The 17563-nt window shown below is 55.4% G+C and overlaps 1 protein-coding gene across 1 annotated transcript in view; it reads right to left on the bottom strand.

The window, feature by feature from the left end:
• WWP2 (WW domain containing E3 ubiquitin protein ligase 2) overlaps positions 1-17554 on the bottom strand; it is an 88449-nt gene extending 70895 nt beyond the window's left edge. The window contains exons 1-4 of the mRNA XM_065416328.1: positions 17489-17554; positions 9414-9498; positions 7268-7415; positions 6823-6944 (exon numbers count right to left, since the gene is read on the bottom strand). Coding sequence (XP_065272400.1) covers positions 6823-6944; positions 7268-7415; positions 9414-9483 — 340 coding nt within the window. The 5' untranslated portion in view covers positions 9484-9498; positions 17489-17554. The remainder of the gene's footprint in view (positions 1-6822; positions 6945-7267; positions 7416-9413; positions 9499-17488) is intronic.
• Between the last annotated feature and the right edge of the window lie 9 nt (positions 17555-17563).

Here is a 17563-nt window from a genome sequence, read left to right on the forward strand (position 1 = left end):
AACAACAAATGCTTCGGGGCCTCCCCTGCCAGGTGCACGAACTACCTGGCAGCCCCCTTTCCAGAGGTGCTGAGCAGTGGTAGCACCCATGGATTTCAATGGGAATTGTGAGCACTCGGCTCCCAGCTCAGTTTCACTTGTCTTGAGGAGAGGGGTCCCACTGGCAGGGGGAGGCCTGGGCTTTGCAGGGCTTTCCAAGCACATCTGTTTGCAACAGAACCAGCGTCTGACGAGGAATCACAGGCTTCTAGCTGCGTCTGACCAGATGAGGGTATTACTATCTGAGAGCCATGCAGAGAACAGGCCAGCCTGGTCTGAGACTGAGCCAGCCTCCTCTCCTGAACCACTCTGCCATGCACAATTCGGGCGCTTCTGAGGCCGAGAAGTAACAGGACCCCTGCTTACACCATGGCTATGGCATAGGCTTCCACAAACCCCATGTGCTGGAGGCAACCAGTCCTGAGATCGGCCCCATTTGCATGCAAGTCTCCTGGCCCACCTTCCTGACACAGACTTTCTGTAACTCTCAGCTCCCTGGGGACAGCAGGGGGCGACAGGCACTATGGGGCAGTAGGACGAGTAATGCTCTCTCAGATTTTGTGCACGCACCACCTCAAGTTTTTATGTAGCCGACTGGTATCCCTCAACTTGGAACAAGCCTTTCCTAACTGCTTGCTTTTAGTATGAGCAGAAAATCTTCCTGTGGGTAAAGCACAGATCTAGGAGTCATGAGCCCTGGGCTCCGTTCCTGACCCTGCTGCACACTCCCTGCATGACTCTGGGCAAGTCACTTTCTCCATCTGTACAAAGGAGCCTCCCAGGGGAGACCATTTCATTAGCCTATGCAGAGTGCTTTGAGATCCTCAGATGGAAGGTACTGCAGAAAGCAGCAAACCCCTTTTCACCGGTCACTGCCTGCCATAAGAACTCTGCTTCCCTCAAGCTGTGGAGAAAGCCTGCCCCGCACGCTCCAGGCTTGCTCCTTTGTGAGCGGCCAGCAGCAAAGCGCACGCTGCTCTGCGGGCTACACAAGCCCTCATTGTGAAGGCTGTCTCAGCGTAAGGGGGAAGTTAGTCAAGTAGCAAAGACAAGGTGTCTCCAACTGGAGGATGTGAACATGAACCTCCCAGCCGGCCTCCTCCTCTCCCTTGCCTCCACCCCAGCTTTTTTTTTTTTTTTTTAAGAAAATAAACACTAGTCGAACCTTCCATTCCCTGTCCCCATTCAGCACACAGGACGCACAAAGGGACCTCGCTGCTGCACCAACAGAGGGTCTCCTCAAAGGGTGAGCACAAAGGCAGCCTGTGTCCCAGCAAGCAGCAGCATGTCAGAGGGGTTATTAGTATTTTGGGAGGAGGCCAGGGGTGATTAGGTCCTGAATAAGGTCTCAGTTCAGCTGCTCCCAGTGCCTTGCACACAGCATCAGCACTCCCATTTAGTGAGGGCTGGCTGGCAATTCCCTCCCAGCCCATTAAGGGGATTTACAGTTCCAAGAAGTAAGGCTGGTAGCAGCAAGTGTGATAAAGGCTCCAGCGTTGAGCCCACACCCAGAGGGAGCTCTGGTAACTGCACACATCTGACGCAGCTCATTGGCGTGAGCAGCACAAAACTTTCCACCAGGGCTGGGGCGGGATTGGCTCCTACTGGAGGCCTTTTCTTCACAGGGAAGGTGGCTTAGTCCAACCCGCATGCAGACAGAGACCTTCCGACAGGAGCCTCCAATACATGGGTTTCCTGCCCATTTACTCACCTTCAAGCGTGCTTATCACATTGCCGTTGCGTGCTCAGACCTATGTCAACTAAAACAATTCCAGTGCAATCAAACCAGACCCAGCCACCTCCTCTCAGGGAAAGCCCGGCATGTGCTGAGCTTGCCAAGCACTTGAATGGAAAATGGGTCTAAATCCCTTAGACCAGCGATACTCGGACTGAGGCTCACAAACCGCACGCGGCTCTTGAATGTGTCTCCTGCGGCTCTTCACAGCAGGATATTAAAACCCTGTGATTGAATTATTAACCCGGGGTGGCCACCCTGCACCTGAGAAGAGCCAGAATTTACCTACGTACACTGCCGAGAGCCACAGTAACACGTCAGCAGCCCCCCATCAGCAGGGCCCTGCCTGCCAGCAGCCCGGCTGATCAGCGCCTCTCCCTCCTTCCCCATGCCTCCTGGGGGGAGGGGAAGGAGCGAGGGCGTGGCAGGCTCAGGGAAGGGGGCAGGAAGGAGTGGGGCCCTTGGGGGAAGGGGTAAAGTAGGGGCAAGGCCTGTAGCAGAGTCAGGGGTTGAGCAGTGATCACCCCCCTCCCCCCAGCCCATTGGGAAGTTGGCGCCTGTAGCTCCAGCCCCGGAGTCGGTGCCTATACAAGGAGCCGCAAGTTAGTCCTGAAGAGCCGCACGTGGCTCTGGAGCCACAGGTTGGCCACCCCTGGATTAATCCATCGAAGTTATTAACCAACCAGGAGGCTTTTACTATGTTATTAACCAACTGTAGTTGGTAAAACAACAACTTTGGTCAGTCATTTTGCTGTGAGAATAATATACATAAACTCTAAATATCTCCCCGTCCGACTGTTTAAACCTATAGTCGGACACTAAATGACACAATGAATTCACCCGACCATGGCTCTTTGGGGTAATGTTGATCGCTAATTTGGCTCCTGAACCACGGAGGTCTGAGTACCACTGCCTTAGACCACCGAGAAGGCCTCACACATGGGCTTTACACACTGCACTCTGAGGGGCAATTAACTCAGCCTCTGTCCGGCCAAAGGGAGAGGCAAACCCCAAGGCCAAGGGCCCAGCCCTGAAAATGCCTTGGCCCCATGTGTGCAAGTGCAGGCAGCGATGGCAAGGGACAGCAGATAACGACAACGGTGTGCACTAGCCAAGTGTAAGAGACCGGGCACAGGTGGGGTAGGAGCCATGCATAGAGGATGGCAGTCGGGGAGCAGGAATCGCGAGAGTCAGGGACAAAGTTGGGCCATGGAGACCAGGTGAGATCTGAAGTCACAACAGGCCTGAAGTCTGTGGTTGCCCAGACAGCTTCCTGGGACTAAGGGGCTGTTTAATTGACACTCCGGCTCAGGCTGCAGCTCTAGAAACCTGGCAGGGTCCTAGACCCCAGGCTCCAGCCCAAGCTCAAACATCTACACTTCAATTAAACAGCCCCTTGCCTGGGCCGGCAACCGGGTTTTAACTGCCGCGTAGACATGGCCTGAGGCCATCATCCACGAGCCCTGCATCCTTCCTCCTAAAACACTGCAGCAAAGGGTAAAGCACCCAGTCCCTACGTCTCATCCTCAGAAGACGCAGCTGGTTACCTGCTGAACAGCCATGTGCATGACAGAGGAACGGGGGACTGAAGGGCCAAATACCAGAGTGGCGGTACTTGGCCCTCCGGCACCCCTTCACTTTGCAGCCCACAGGCAGAGAGATGGGAGCGTGGCCTTTCATGCAGGAGAGCGAATTGGGCCCTGCCCAGGGTGTGCACCGAGGAGCAGGGTTAGCTGCATATCAGCCTAGTCCCACTGGCCATTAGCTCTGCAGAATGAGCAGAACAGGAGTGAATTTGGAAGGAAACGCAAAGCAAGCTCAGCGAAGGCCTTCGCTGGGGCATTCTGGTTTGGCACAGCAGCTTTTACAAAGTTATTGTACAGGCGCTGACAGAGCCGACTTGTTTAACATTCATTTCAGGCAGGCTACAGATTTGCTTTTATGATTCTCTGCTAAAAGAGCCTTTGCTTCAGCAAGCTCCTTTGACAGCACATTCATGAGGAGGGGTCAACTGCAACTTCCCAGAGGCCTGGGGGTTTGTTGCTGGCTTCCTGAAAGAATTCCTTGAGGTTGTGGCTCCAGCGGTTCTGCCTGAGGTGCAGAACGGAAAGCAAAGAGCGCGCTTTGCAGGAGCTGTAAAACGCTGGCAGATGGTGCCACTCAAGAAACAGGAGCCTGTTGATGTAACTTGCAACCTGAGCAGCAAGCAATAAAAACAAGAGCTTTCATTTGTAGACTGCAGCCTCACACGTTCGAGTCACTCCAGGGCCTGCCCTGCTGTCCGCAGCTCAGTGAATTGTACAATCACAAGGGCGGGGGGAGGGGGGGCGACATGGCCCCATATCGGCTTCCATGAAGCCTCCAAAGCGAGGCCACCCGGGGACATTTCTCCTGCCCAGCACCAGCAGAGCACCTTCGAGTCCCCACAGCATCAGAACAAAGAGCCTCTTCTCCAGCACAGCGGCAGAGGCCTGGGGCAGGGGGCTAGGCCGTAGTAAATTAGCTGTTTTAAAGGACCCTTGGGAGCAGCTCCACAGAAGGCTGCAACTTGTTTTCTATGACTAGGCCCTTTTTCCCCAGCGCTCTGTCCCCCCGGCTGCTGTGGCGCAGCCGTGCCGTGCCGTGCCAGAGGAGAGGCCATGCCGAGCGTTGCAGAGGAACCTGCCAAGGCAGTCGGGAGAGAAGCATGTTTGAAAAATGAGGTTTTTGGAAAAGGAACCCATTTTGGAAGCTCATTTCTCACACAGCCTGGTCTGTTAGCGCCAAATGGATTCAATTTGCCAGGCCTGAAAGCCGAGGCCCGGCGGGTTCTTTGCCAAAGACACAAGCCCGTTTCTTCCTACAGTTTCTGAAGCTCACAGCACTCATCTGGAGGGACAGAGGGAGCTTGGGCACAGTCCCAGCACACAGGAGACCTAGACATGCTGCCAGGGGCTTTGTTGAGGGGGAATGACGCTGACATACTGCTGGAGAATACATAGCCGGGCGACCAATGTTTGTCTTTGACAGCTAATAAAAACGATGGAAACACCCAGCCAAAGAATTTAAGACACAGTTAAGGTTGTAAGTACGTATCAGTAACTTATAAAAAGCCTTGGCAAAGCTTTGCACCCACATGGTGACTATCACAGATGTCTGCCTAAGTCTGCAGACAGACGGATAGGACAGCCTGGAGAGGAGTGAAGTGCCCCTAATCATCTCAGAGGTGTGTTGACTCTGAAGCCTAATAACGATCATTGAAATGGCAATAAAGTTCACTATTTCGCTGCTAACCTAGGCACATAGGGAAGGACCAGGAGGGTTGTTCTGCGAAGATCTGCACAAGTGGCAGCAAGCGGAGTGTCCTTTCAGCACCTCCACTGGGGGGAGGCTGGTTTGTGGGCTGGGCTTAGGACAGCAACCCCTGGCCCGGGCTGTGTCAGACGGCTGGGGAACGCCAGTGGGACTGACTGGGCCGGGAGCACAGGTCACCGCGTAGGGAGGCTGTGGGAGGGAAGTGTGACCAGCTCAGATCCCCACCCTCATACGCGGACGCCTGCTGGCCCTGGGCCCCACGCCACACAGCCAGAGTAACTCCACTTGGTGCAGGGCTCTCAGTGCCCAGACCCAGGGGCAGCCCCATGGCCACTATTCCAGCTCTGCACTGGATCCGCCCTGTCCCCACCCACTCCTCACTCCCGGACCCTCTCCAAAGGCCCTGCACTCCCAGGGAACCTCAGCCCAGGGAAGCCACACTTGCAGGAGGATGGGCAAGCCGGGGGAGAGCCCCGGAGCCCTCCATTCTGGGCCAGGGTTCAGAGGAGCACCTTCCAGCTCCCAGGCAGCCCCTTGCAGACACAGCTGTGCGCTGTAGCTTTAAGACTCCTCCCCTCACAGCCCACTAGGTCAGGGGGGGAACAAAATCGGACACTTTTTTCAGTATGAGCAGAAACAGCCAGTTGCCTTTTCCATTCATTTTCCACACGGCCCCCTGGGGACACAGCCTACTGAAAGGGCTGATTGTGCCCCTGCAAAGGGGCGCGCACAGGTAGGGCGGGAGCAGACAGCACCTCCAGGAGAACACGCATGGCACTTGGCTGGTCGCCAAACGGGGAAGCAGCTGGGGACCGTGGGTCGGGCCTGCCAGGCTGAGACCCAGACCAAGCCACCATCTCCAACACACGCAGCACAGCAGCACTGTCCAGCTCCATGCATGGGGGACAGGGACACGGGCATCCGGCACGTCAGAGGGTCCCCACAAAGCCCCTGGTGATTCTTCCCACCCCATCCAGAGGGCAGAGCGCACCATCCCATCCAGAGTACATGGGCCTGGGCCTGGCGACGCTGCCCAGGGAGTGTGCTGGGGACACTCACCGCTGGCAATGCCCAGGAGCGACTCAGCCTAACCCCTGGCACGAGGGAGAGTCTGGCTAAGCGCCGTCTCCCTCGGGGGAGAGAAGGCCCCTCTCGGCTCTCAATGCAAGGTTTGTCCTTCGAGAGCGGCTGAGCTTTGCTTGGAAGAGACAGAGCAAACCTTCTCCTGCCCCACGCAGCCGCTAGCACAGCCCAGGCCCTGAATGGAGGTCTTTATGCAGCCGCCACCACCATGGGCCACACTCTGGTGACCACAAATGGCAGCGAATAGCTGCGAAGTTTGTGTTTCCCTGCCGGCAGTGGCACCCTGGCCAATTAAGGTATGGCTTCCATCACACACCGGCCCCGAGCGCCCGACAGGCCCGCCCAGCCTCACACAAGGACGCCTTGTTCTCTCCCGGGGCCAGGGATTCAGCTACCCCTTCTCCACGGCACACACCTACTGAGGCAGGAAATCCTGCAGGACCACGCTGGAGATTCGAGGTAGAGTGAGCTCAGGAACAGCTAGAGCCGGCTGGCGAGATGGTAGCACCATGGGGAGGAAGGTGCCGCTGCCCAATGCCAGCAGCTGAGGAGGCCCCAGCCCCCATGACAAGCCGCTCCCTGCTTTCTCCAGACAGGGAAATGAGGCTCAGGAAGAAAGCAAAGGCCAGGCCAGGCGTCAGGGCCCCAGAGTAGCTTCCACTCATACGTACTTTTCCCACCATTCTTCTTCAGGACGTTACACAGGCTGATGGAAGCCGTTCCCAGCAGCTCGTTCCTCAGGGTGTGGCAGCTCCAGACCTTCAGATCCAGGTGGCTTTGAGCGGTGACGTTCCTGGAAGGCAAACCAAGAGGAGGGCTGTCAGCTTCCCACCTGCTTCTCTGATGCCAAGCTAGCAGAGCAGGACCAGGCATGCCAGGCACAGAGGGCAGAGAAGAGGCCAGGGCAAGGCCCTAGGGACACCCAGGCCCCCACTAGCTTCTCCATCCAGCACAGCACATGCACACCTGAGCGTGCACCCTAAGCCCCTTCCAGCCAGTGGCAAACGTTCCAGGCTTCCTTACGCAGCATGACTCAGTGCAGAAGTAGGGAGCTCAGTGCCAGCTCTGGGGTGCCTGCATTAGCCCCAACCCCCTGGAGTCCCCAGGGGTTCTTACATGATGAGGATCTCGTTCCAGAGCAGCTCAGAGCTCCCAATCCGCTTCCCTGTCTTCTTGGTCTCACTGAGAAGTCCATCCACCGTCACCTCCACGTAGGAGTTGATCCGGGACTGGCGGCTGTGCACCTTGGGTTTCACTGACACAACTAGGCAGAGGGGGAAGAGGCAGAGAGTCACGCAGCTGCAGGCAATATGCAAGTTGTCCCCACCCAGAGAGGCCCAGATGCCACACAGCAGCTGCCAGCCCAAGAAACCAGGGCCCAAGGTTTACTACTGGCAGCCGGGTCTCATGGGCCAGACAGGGAGACATGTCCTGAGGCCCGGGAAAGGCAAGGCCCCCCAACCTGGGACCCAGAAATCCCCCCACCCTGAAGGGCACCCTAAAAAGGGAATAAAAAACAGGAGCCCTGTGAAAAGAAGTGCAGACAGAAGTCAGGGAAGCAGTTCCAGGTATCTGGAGCCCCCTGGTGGCCTTAACAGAGTTCTGCACACACTCCACCTCCCCTAAAGCCAAGGCATCCACTGGTGACGGCCCCGGGACAGAGGGCGAAGGGGAGAGCTGAGCAGGCAGCCAGCCAGCTCCCAAGGCTCACATTGCCTGGACATGCAGGGAGACCTTCCAGCCTGGCCCCATTCACCAGCACCAGTTTCAGAGGAAGCCCCAAGAGGCTGAAGGTTTGACGATAGGGAATGCATCCTCCAGGAGATAGCCTCCCTGGCTCTGCCTCTGCCCGCAGAACCAGCTCAGGGACTGGGATTAGAAGGCTGGTTACCAGCTTTCCTCTGGATGAGCCCTTCACAGCAGGGGATGCTATGGAAAGACCCCATCCTTCCTCCCCCAACTCTCCACATGTCTGGGGCTACGAGGCTGCCAATTCCCCGACCCGGGGGGAAGCACCAGGAAGAACACATCTTTTAATCTGCACTCTGCTGCACTGGCCCATTGGGGTGAAGTCCATGTGTGATGCTGACAGGCCAGATGCCAGCTCCTGTCTCTCCATGGTAAGACTTATAATGATTCAGAAGTTCGCATTTGTTACTGGCTTGGTGAAATCTAGTTACAGAACACCCCCCCCCCCCCCACTAGCCCGGCAACAGCTGCGTGGGCCAGGTGGGCCCAGTCAGCTAATTAGGCTGCAAACAGGGGAGCTTTAGGCTGGAGGCAGCTCATTAGAGAGGCTCACAGGTGCAGGAACTGGCAGGGCCTGTAAAGCCAGGTAGTGGGCTACAGACTGGGCTGCTGAGAAAGGGCAGTCACTCCCTGGGAAGAGGGAGGAGTGTTTGGGGACAGTTGGGAAGGCTGCAGGAAGGCAGGCAGCAGCCACTCCTGGGAAGAGGGTTCTGGGAGCTGCCACACCCAGAGAGAGAAGGGGAACCGGAGAGGTAGGAAACAGTCCAGGGAAGGCAGAGAGATGAGCCCAGAACTGCTGACTGGAGGAACTAGAACCCAGAGATGAGGGCAGGTCCGGGTTCCCCTATCAGCTGCTGCAAAAGTGGCACCGGGGCAGTGACGGGGCAGACTGCCTAGCAGTGCTGATGGACTGAACCCCGGAAGGGGGAACACAGTCACCTAGCCAGAGGGCTAAGTCACAAAGACAACACTGAGGGACCTGGAGCCGGAGGAGCTGCAGACCGCAGTTGGAGTGACGGCATGCAAACCGCAGACTGGGGTGTTGACCTCAAGAGCTAACCCCAGTGTGGCCAGGAGGAGGCACCAGCCCAGCAGTGAGTGGAGCACCCTGAGACAGGGTGTCTGTCCTGTTTTTGACAGTCTCCCCAGAGGTAGGCGCTCACAGTCACGGGCTGCTCCAGACGGCATGACACCCTGCATTCTCCTGGGCACACCCAGTCTCTGGCTGGACTGGTGCAATAGCAGCCTTCACTCGACAATTACTCCCCCCAGCCACAGGCTCAGGAGTCCAGGACTAGGGCAATCTCCCTCCCCCGGGGAGCAGGTGGTCACTGACAAGCACGGCTTGTCTGAAGCTGACAGGCTGCCTGGGCTGCTGGAGAAGGAAGTTAGGACAAGACAAGCCACACTTGAAAATCCACATTCCCCAGCAGGACCAGAAGCTTCTGGCCTAGACAGAGTGCCTGCTTCCCCACCTCACAACCTCCGGGGCGCCCACTGCAGCTCTACTCACCTTTCACAGTGAGCTGGGACTTCTCACAGGCCAGCCCTGCCGTGGCCCTGCTGGAGCTAGCAGATGCCATGTCATCACCATGGGACTGGAAAACAGACACACAACACCTTAGTACAGCTCCATGCTACAGCCAGGCTACCTCGGGGCTGGGATCTCCAGGGATCCTGTCACTACCAGGACGGGAGACCCCGGTGGGTCGGGGATTCAACAATGGACCAGCAGTGAACCACCCCCTTCATGTGGTATTGGGGGAGCAACATTGCTGCATGGGTACGGCCATCTTCTACAGGTGTTGTGAGAATTGGTCTCTAACTTCTGCCTGTTCAGGAATCGACCATGCAAAGTAGGTCAACTTATTTTCCATAAAGAACGTTATAAAGAAGTGAAAGAGAGCCAAAGAGAGAGAGAGAGAGAGAGTGTGTAAATAAGTCCCCACAAAGAACCACATAGTTCAAGCACTAGGCTGAAAACATGGTTGGTAAAAACAGAAGATATGGACCGAGAAATTTATGAACGAACATTGGGGTGTCAGATATCAGGATTAATTGCTGGACAAATAATAAGGGGATGGGCTATTCCACACCCCACTCCTTTTCTGAGTCCTCAATAGAACAGAGAGAAGCACAGACAGAGGCTACTGAAGTGAGCTTCACCATCATGGCTGCCACTCCCACCATCTCCTGGGATCCCGGGCATTCATCATCCTAATCCTGAGACACGTCCTGACCAGCCCGGACCAGAGAGGGGGACCCAGAGAACATGGCCACCCCGACCAGCTCCAGCTAAATCCCAACCACCACCTGGGAGGAAACGGGATTGGACTATAGCAGCAGCTCCAGCCCAACTAGCTTCTCTTTTCCCCACACGGGCAGTACTGCCGTCTTTGATGCCATCTAAGAGACCCAGTAAGGGGGTTTTCTCTCCAGCGTACAGGAACAAGGGACGTTGTTCAGATGGAAGCCTTAGTTCATACTTGACATTCCCAGGGCCTTAACTGGTTTTCCTTCTTTTCTTTCTTTAATAAAAAGGTTAAAACCTGTTGGCCAGGGCACGAGATTTCTATATACCTTGTGTAGCACTGTTTTTTGTTGGACAATGACAGGGTTATGTTAACACCTTTGGCCCATTTATTCCGTCTAAATTAATACAACAGGGATCATTAGAGAGCCCCTGGCACCTTTGTTTCGGTCTGGGCAGGAGTTTGGAGCTGGGATAGCAGGAGGTCACGCCAGTCTGAACTGAAATGCTGACTTAATAGAAATGTGTCTCCTCATCTACCCTCTGCCCTGCACAACCACTCAACGTCCACGTTCTACTGCCATAAGCACCCTCGGGGTTATTCGACTGGTCGTTTTTCATTCTGGTCTCATACATACTGCACAGGGCTCCTGTCGAAAGCTCTGCATGCCCTTGACTTTTAAACACGGAAAAAATGTAGATCCAGCCAAAGCAGCAGCTCTTCCCCTTCCTCAGACTTCACCAATCACCAGTCAAGTGACATAGGCTGCTTACCCCCAACCTCCACTCCCCTCAGCCCGTGGCCAATGCCCACAGCAGCTGGGGTTTGCAAAGTGCCTGGCATGGGAAGGGCAATAAACTCAGGCTAGTTCAGACCTTTCAGGAAGAGCGTTCCAAAGTACAGAGCTTGCTCAGCCCGCAGGCCTCTCCTTTGATGACGGGTGATCAAACTCAAAGGCATCTGCTGATCACAACTCTGACAGCATGGCACAGGGAGAGAGGTGTCCCCCGGGGCTAAGAGGATACAGTTGCCTTCACTTTCTGCCCCACACCACTGAACAGGGATGCTGGCTGCATTTGGCTGGTTCGTGACTAGTGTATGTGACTAAACAGCATGAGGATCCTTTAGGAAAGCCCCTACGGAAACAAGATTAACACGACAAACACTTGTCAGGAATGGTCTAGTTCAGTGGTTCTCAAACTTTTTTTCGCGGACCACTTGAAAATTGCTGAGGGTCTCGGCAGACCACTTAATGATCTTTCCAAATGTTGTTTGTACTGTAAGCTAACTACTGTAAAGTGCTTTGGATAAAAGCGCTATATAAAAAAACTCAATAATAATTAACTTTTTATGTTCTACAAACAAAAGCACACAACTCATATTTTAATATCAGTAGTCTTACGTTTCTAATGTGATGGATGTGCCCTCTCTCCCACACCGCACCAGCCCTCGAGCTGGGGCTGGGAAGGAAGGGGTGGTCTCTCCCTCTCTTCCCCGCCGCAGCAGCCCCCGAGCTGGGGCTGGGCGGGGGGGGGGGGGCTCTCCCTCTCTCCCCCGCCGCAGCAGCCCCCGAGCTGGGGCTGGGCAGGAGGGGGGGGGGCTCTCCCTCTCTCCCCCACTGCAGCAGCCCCCGAGCCGGGGCTGGGAAGAAGGGCCGTATTTCCACAGCAGCCGCAGGCCTGGAGCTGGGGAAAGTCACCTCTTTCTCTGGCTGCCGCAGCCCTGCACGTCCCAAATTCCCCCCACTCCCTTCTTCTCACCCCACTGCCCCCTCCCACATACCCCTTATTCCCCCCAAGGCCACCACCTCACCTTACAAGTGCATCAAGTGCATCTTCTGCAGGGTCCAGGCACCTAATTAGTGGAGCCACGCCTGCTCGGCTCCACTAGTTAGGTGGGTGGCCCTTCATTCTCTCGTGTGCAGCCGCCCAGGCACTCCTTAGAGGGAACTATCCGCAGACCAGTTTGAGAACCTCTGGTCTAGTTATTACATAGTCCTTCCTTGAGTGCAGGGGACTGGACTAGACGACCTCTCAAGCTCCCTTCCGGTCCTACGCATGCATCTATGATTCTGTGATTCTAGGTTACTACAGAGGAAATGAGGGGCCAGGCATCACATGGGAGAGTGTCGGGAGCCCTCAAGGGCAGCCCAGGTCTCTCTCATTGGGGTTTAGTTCCAGAAGGTGGCCTCCGCGTAGGTCCAGGCTCACTGTTAAGATCTCGACTGGCTGGATCCCAAGCTCCGCCAGATGAGATTCCCACTGGATGGCCCCTCCCTAATGAGTCCTGAAGGCTGGGATTCAGAGCAGGCTCTTTCTGTGGGCCATGGGTCTCCTGTCCTCCTTGTCAGTTCTGCAGCATGGCTCAGGCAAGTGGAAACTACCCTGGGTTATCCAGAAGTCTTTATAAATAGTCCCATATGACCAACACAAGCAGCAGCACTTGCACAGTTAGGAAACAGACGGATAACACTACGACAGCATTTTATGTCTGTAGCTCACCCTGACAGATCCCAATGCACTTCACAAGCTACATTCACAGAGCACCACCGAAATACAGCCACCTCTGGGGTGGAAGCAGCATCCAGGCGGCACACCACAACAGAACCGAGGGGTCATTTTGGCCAAGGACAAACATCCATTCCCCCGAGATCATCATGGGATATTTAGTGGTTGTGCAGAGCAGAGGGTTAGATAATAGAAATATATCTCCTTAAGTCAGCATCTCATCCCAGGTCCAAACCCTCTGCAGACCCCTAATGCCACCAAGTTATGAGCTGGTTGGGATGTACAAGACTGGGAACCAACTGGCCCTCACTTGTGACCTAGGCTTTGGCCCCTCTACCCCATTCAAGCTACTCTGCATAAAGCGCATGCGTAACTAATGCCTGCTCACAGGCCACTGCATTTGGCATTGAATTCCTAGCTTCAGTTTAGCAAGAAGGCTGCACGCAGCAACACTGCCTGCTCTCAGCAGCGCACTGCTGCAGTAGGTGGACTTTCTGCAGCAGCTCCCAGCACATTCAGAATGAGGACTTGCATGGAATTACACAGGAGGTGAAGAAGTCAATCCACACGGTATCCTTCTATCCTAGACACTTCCAGGCCCAGCCCCCCCTTACTGCAGCATCTAAGCACAGAATAGCTCTGCTGCTATAAAGCACCTTTATACAGATCTACCTGCATGCACATTCCGAGGGGATGTACTGCTTTGACAATAGCAGTACAGTTAAAGTGCTACACAACTCACGTGTGGACAAGGCCTAAGTGACTAAGGTCACACAGGAAGGCTGCAGCAGAGAGGACAATGGAACCCAGGTCTTCTAGCCCTGAAGGCGCGTTGGAAGTAGGGTCGCCAACTTTCTAGTTGCACAAAACCGAACACCCTAGCCCCGCCCCTTCCCCAGGGCCCCACCCCCTGTTCACTACATTTCCCCCTCCCTCAGTGGCTCGCTCTCCCCCACCCTCACTCACTTTCACTGGGCTGGGGTAGGGGTGTGGGAGGGGGTGAGAGCTCTGGCTGGGGCTGGATATGAGGGGTTTGGGGTGCAGGAGGGGGCTCCTGGCTGGGGCCGAGGGATTCAGAATGTGGGAGGGAGCTGAAGATTTAGGCAGGGGATTGGGATGCAGGAGGGGGTGCTGGCTCTGGCGTGGGGCTGGGGATGAGGGGTTCAGGCTGTGGGAGGGGTCTCTGGGCTGGGGTGGGCGGGGTGATGGGCTCTGGGCTGGGGATGCGGGCTCTGGGATGGGGCCAGGGATGAGGGGTTTGGGGTGCAGGAGGGTGCTCTGGGTTTCGGGGGGCTCAGGGCTGGGGGTTGGGGCACAGGCTTACCTCAGTCAGCAGCAGGGCTAAGGCAGGCTCCCTGCCTGTCCTGGCACTGCATGTGCCCCGAAAGCAGCCAGCAGGTCTGGGTCCTAGCCAGGGGGGCCAGGAGGCTCCACGCGCCACTCTCGCACACAGGCACCACCCCCAGAGCCCCATGCCCCTCCCCCCACCTAGGAGCCAGACCTGCTAGCCGCTTCTGGGGCACAGCACGGTGCCCCAGGACAGGTAGGGACTAGCCGGCCTTAGCACCACCGACTGGATTTTTAATGGCCCGGTGTGCAGTTGTGACGGAGCCACCAGGGTCCCTTTTTGACCGGACACCTGGTCACCTTAGTCGTAAGCACTGCCTGACCCTCTCTCTTCCATTGCATTACCTGGATTAATGCAGCTAGTGAGGTAACCAAGTTCAATAGTTTTTATGCCACCGCTACATTTTCAGCATGCACCAAAGCTTTCTACTGAGAACACGTAAGCGTCCAGAGATGTCAGAGCAAAGCTGGGGGCTTTTGGCACCTGAGATAGTGAGCGACATTGGAATGAGCATGTTTCTGCTGCAGTGATTAACAGTGAAACAGCCAAACATCACCGTGCCAATGAACTGTTGATATGAATGGGACAGTTCACAACTCTCAAGGCTACTGATGCAAGCTGACTTGCCAAGCCTGCAGACAACAAGCATTGCTTTTCACAGCCAGAGGGGCTAAAGAGGTTTGCAAATTGAAGTCAGACTCTGGAGCACATGCTGGGGCGGGGTGTGGTGCCTGCAACAAATTCCATGGCCACAGAATACACAGGCCCTGCCCAGGGCACATGTACAACATACTGCAGGGCTGGAATCGGATCAGCTTCTGGCTTCGAAGTAAATGAAGTGTCACACACCTGAAACCTTGACCTGCTTCCAGGAGGGATGGCCTCACTCCCTTTCTTCCCTCTCCCCACCACAACTCAAAAGCTGCCTGGCTACTGCAATGGGGGAGGGGCAAAGAATATCTGCTGCACCACCTCTCCCCTCCACCCCCAGAAGACAGCTCCAATGCCTGCCTTTGCTGCTTAGCACTTTCCCCAAGGAACAGCAGAATTAAATTGACCCCCTTGTGTCAATTTCATTGATGTCCCCAGGGTTTTGGAACAGCAAGGCTGCAAACAGAGAAGATGACTCAGGACTCAATCCACTCCTGTGAAAGCTCTGAGAAGCAGCCATGGAGCTATCTGTAGATTCAGAATACTTAAATACTCTGCCCAGTTCTGGTCACCCCAGCCCAAAAAGGAGATAGTGGAACTGGACAAGGTTCAGAGAAGGGCAAGAAAGAAGTTCAAGGCTATGGAATGGTTTCCATACAAGGAAAGATTAGAGCAGGGGTCGGCAACCTTTCAGAAGTGGGGTGCTGAGTCTTCATTTATTCACTCTGATTTAAGGTTTCGCGTGCCAGTCATACATGTTAACATTTTTAGAAGGTCTCTTTCTATAAGTCTATAATATGTAACTAAACTATTGTTGTATGTAAAGTAAATAAGGTTTTTAAAATGTTTAAGAAGCTTCACTTAAAATTAAATTAAAATGCAGAGCCCCCCAGACCGGTGGCCAGGACCCAGGCAGTGAGAGTCCCTCTGAAAATCAGCTTGTGTGCTGCCTTCGGCACGCATGCCATAGGTTGCCTACCCCTGGATTAGGGAGATGAGTGCTGTTCAGTTTAGAAATGAGATGGCTAAGGGGGATAGGATACAGACCTATCAAATCATGAATGGTGGGGGGGAGAGAGAAATGTTATTTACCCTCTCCCACAATAGAAAAACCAGGGGTCACCCAATGAAAATAATAGGCAGCAGGTTTAATATAAACCAGAGAACATATTTTTCCACACAACACACAATTAACCTGTGGAACTTGGCCATCACAACATCCTCTGGCAATGAAAGTATAACAGGGCTCAAAAAAGAACTAGATAAGTTCAGGGACGAAAGATCCATCAATGGCTATTTCCCAAGATGGTGAGGAATGCAACCCCATGCTTGAGGCAAGCCTAAAGCCCTGACTGCCAGAAGCTAGGAGGGGAATACGGGGTGGATCCAACTGCCCTATAATGTACATGACCTGAAACACTGATACTATCAGAGACAGGATACTGGGCTAGACTGAGCATTGGTCTGACCCAGTGAGGCTATTAGTATATTCTTAAATTGTGCCCATAAGCGAGAAAGACATTAACAAGTTATTTTTCTGCTGCCTCCCCCCAGTTTGCTGCCATGTGAGTGCTGAAAAGAGGAGCCCACTGGCTCTTAGCCTCAAAGAAGGACGGAAGTTGGCAGGCAGCCAGCTCAGCTCCCATCTCGGTACAGAGGAACTGCAAAGCTGCCAGTTACCAGCCACTCGTGCACATGTTGAACCAGCACCATCTATTGTTTAGGACTGTGGCTCTCTCAAGGAGGGACAGAGGTCAGAGTAACAGGAGACTCCTTCCCAACTAATGCTACCCTGGCCAAAGACAGATAGAATGTGAGCCAGGAATGAAGCTCAACAACACATCAAGCATAATATTTGGGGAAAGGGGGCTAATCAGCGTGGCAGAGCCTAATTTGGCAAAAGACCCACCTATGCATACTAATTAGGAAGGTGAGGTGACAGATGAGTGAGTTGCTTTTGGGGTGGGACAGAGAGCTCGCCTACCACAGAGAAACAGAGGGAAAGCCAGCAAGGGGAGAGGGAAAGGAGCACCCAGCTGAGATTCAAGGAGCTGGAAAGGCCATGAGGCTGAGACATCAATACAACATGCTGATGCCAAGCTGCCTATTTGTGCCCTAGTCAGACTAAAGCTTTCGAATGGGACCCGCCTCACTCAGGTGGTGGCAGGTGTAAAATGCTACTTTATCCCCATGGAGCTCAGACACCAGGACGCCCCTTTTCACTTCCTATCTGAGAGCGGGTCACAGACTCTCTATAAGCCCATCCATTCCTTCAGCAAAGGGCTGGGACCCAGGCTGCCTAGCAAGGCACAGACGCCCAGTCTCGCGGAGACTCTCCAGAAGGTCGGGCGGGAGGGGGCACCCCACAAAACCCAACAGGGAGACCCCCGGTTCAGCAGCCCCGAGGAGCCACAGGCTGCAGGGGGAGGACAAGGGACGAGGCCTTCTCCCCGCCCCCAACGCCGTGGCCATTGGGAGTAGCAGAGCCACCCCCATCGCACCGGAGGTAGCGGAAGTCGCACCGGCCCGGGATTCGGCCTTGGCCGCCGACCACTAGCCGGTGCGGCTCTGGCCCGGGGCCCAGAACAGCCGGGTTAGCAGCCCCTGGCTCGGCCCTACAGCGGGCTGGGCTGGGCACTCCGCCCGGCTCCCTCCGTCCCCAGCGGGGCGCCTCGGCCGGCCCGGGCCCGACACTCCCGGAGCAGGAGGCCCGTGGGCGGGGAGTCGGGCTGCCCCCTCCCGTGTGCCCGGCCGGCCGGAACGAGCCGCGCCCAGGCCCAGGCCCGCCTCCCGCCAGCCAAGCCCGCGCCGCTGCCCGCTCCGTATTTACCGGCGACGGCTTCGCCTCCACTTCCGGCTCCTGCGATCGCGATCATGTGACACCGGCTCCCCCACCTGACTCGGA

Source organism: Emys orbicularis, chromosome 14 (assembly GCF_028017835.1).
Source record: "Emys orbicularis isolate rEmyOrb1 chromosome 14, rEmyOrb1.hap1, whole genome shotgun sequence".
Classification (NCBI taxonomy): domain Eukaryota; kingdom Metazoa; phylum Chordata; order Testudines; family Emydidae; genus Emys; species Emys orbicularis.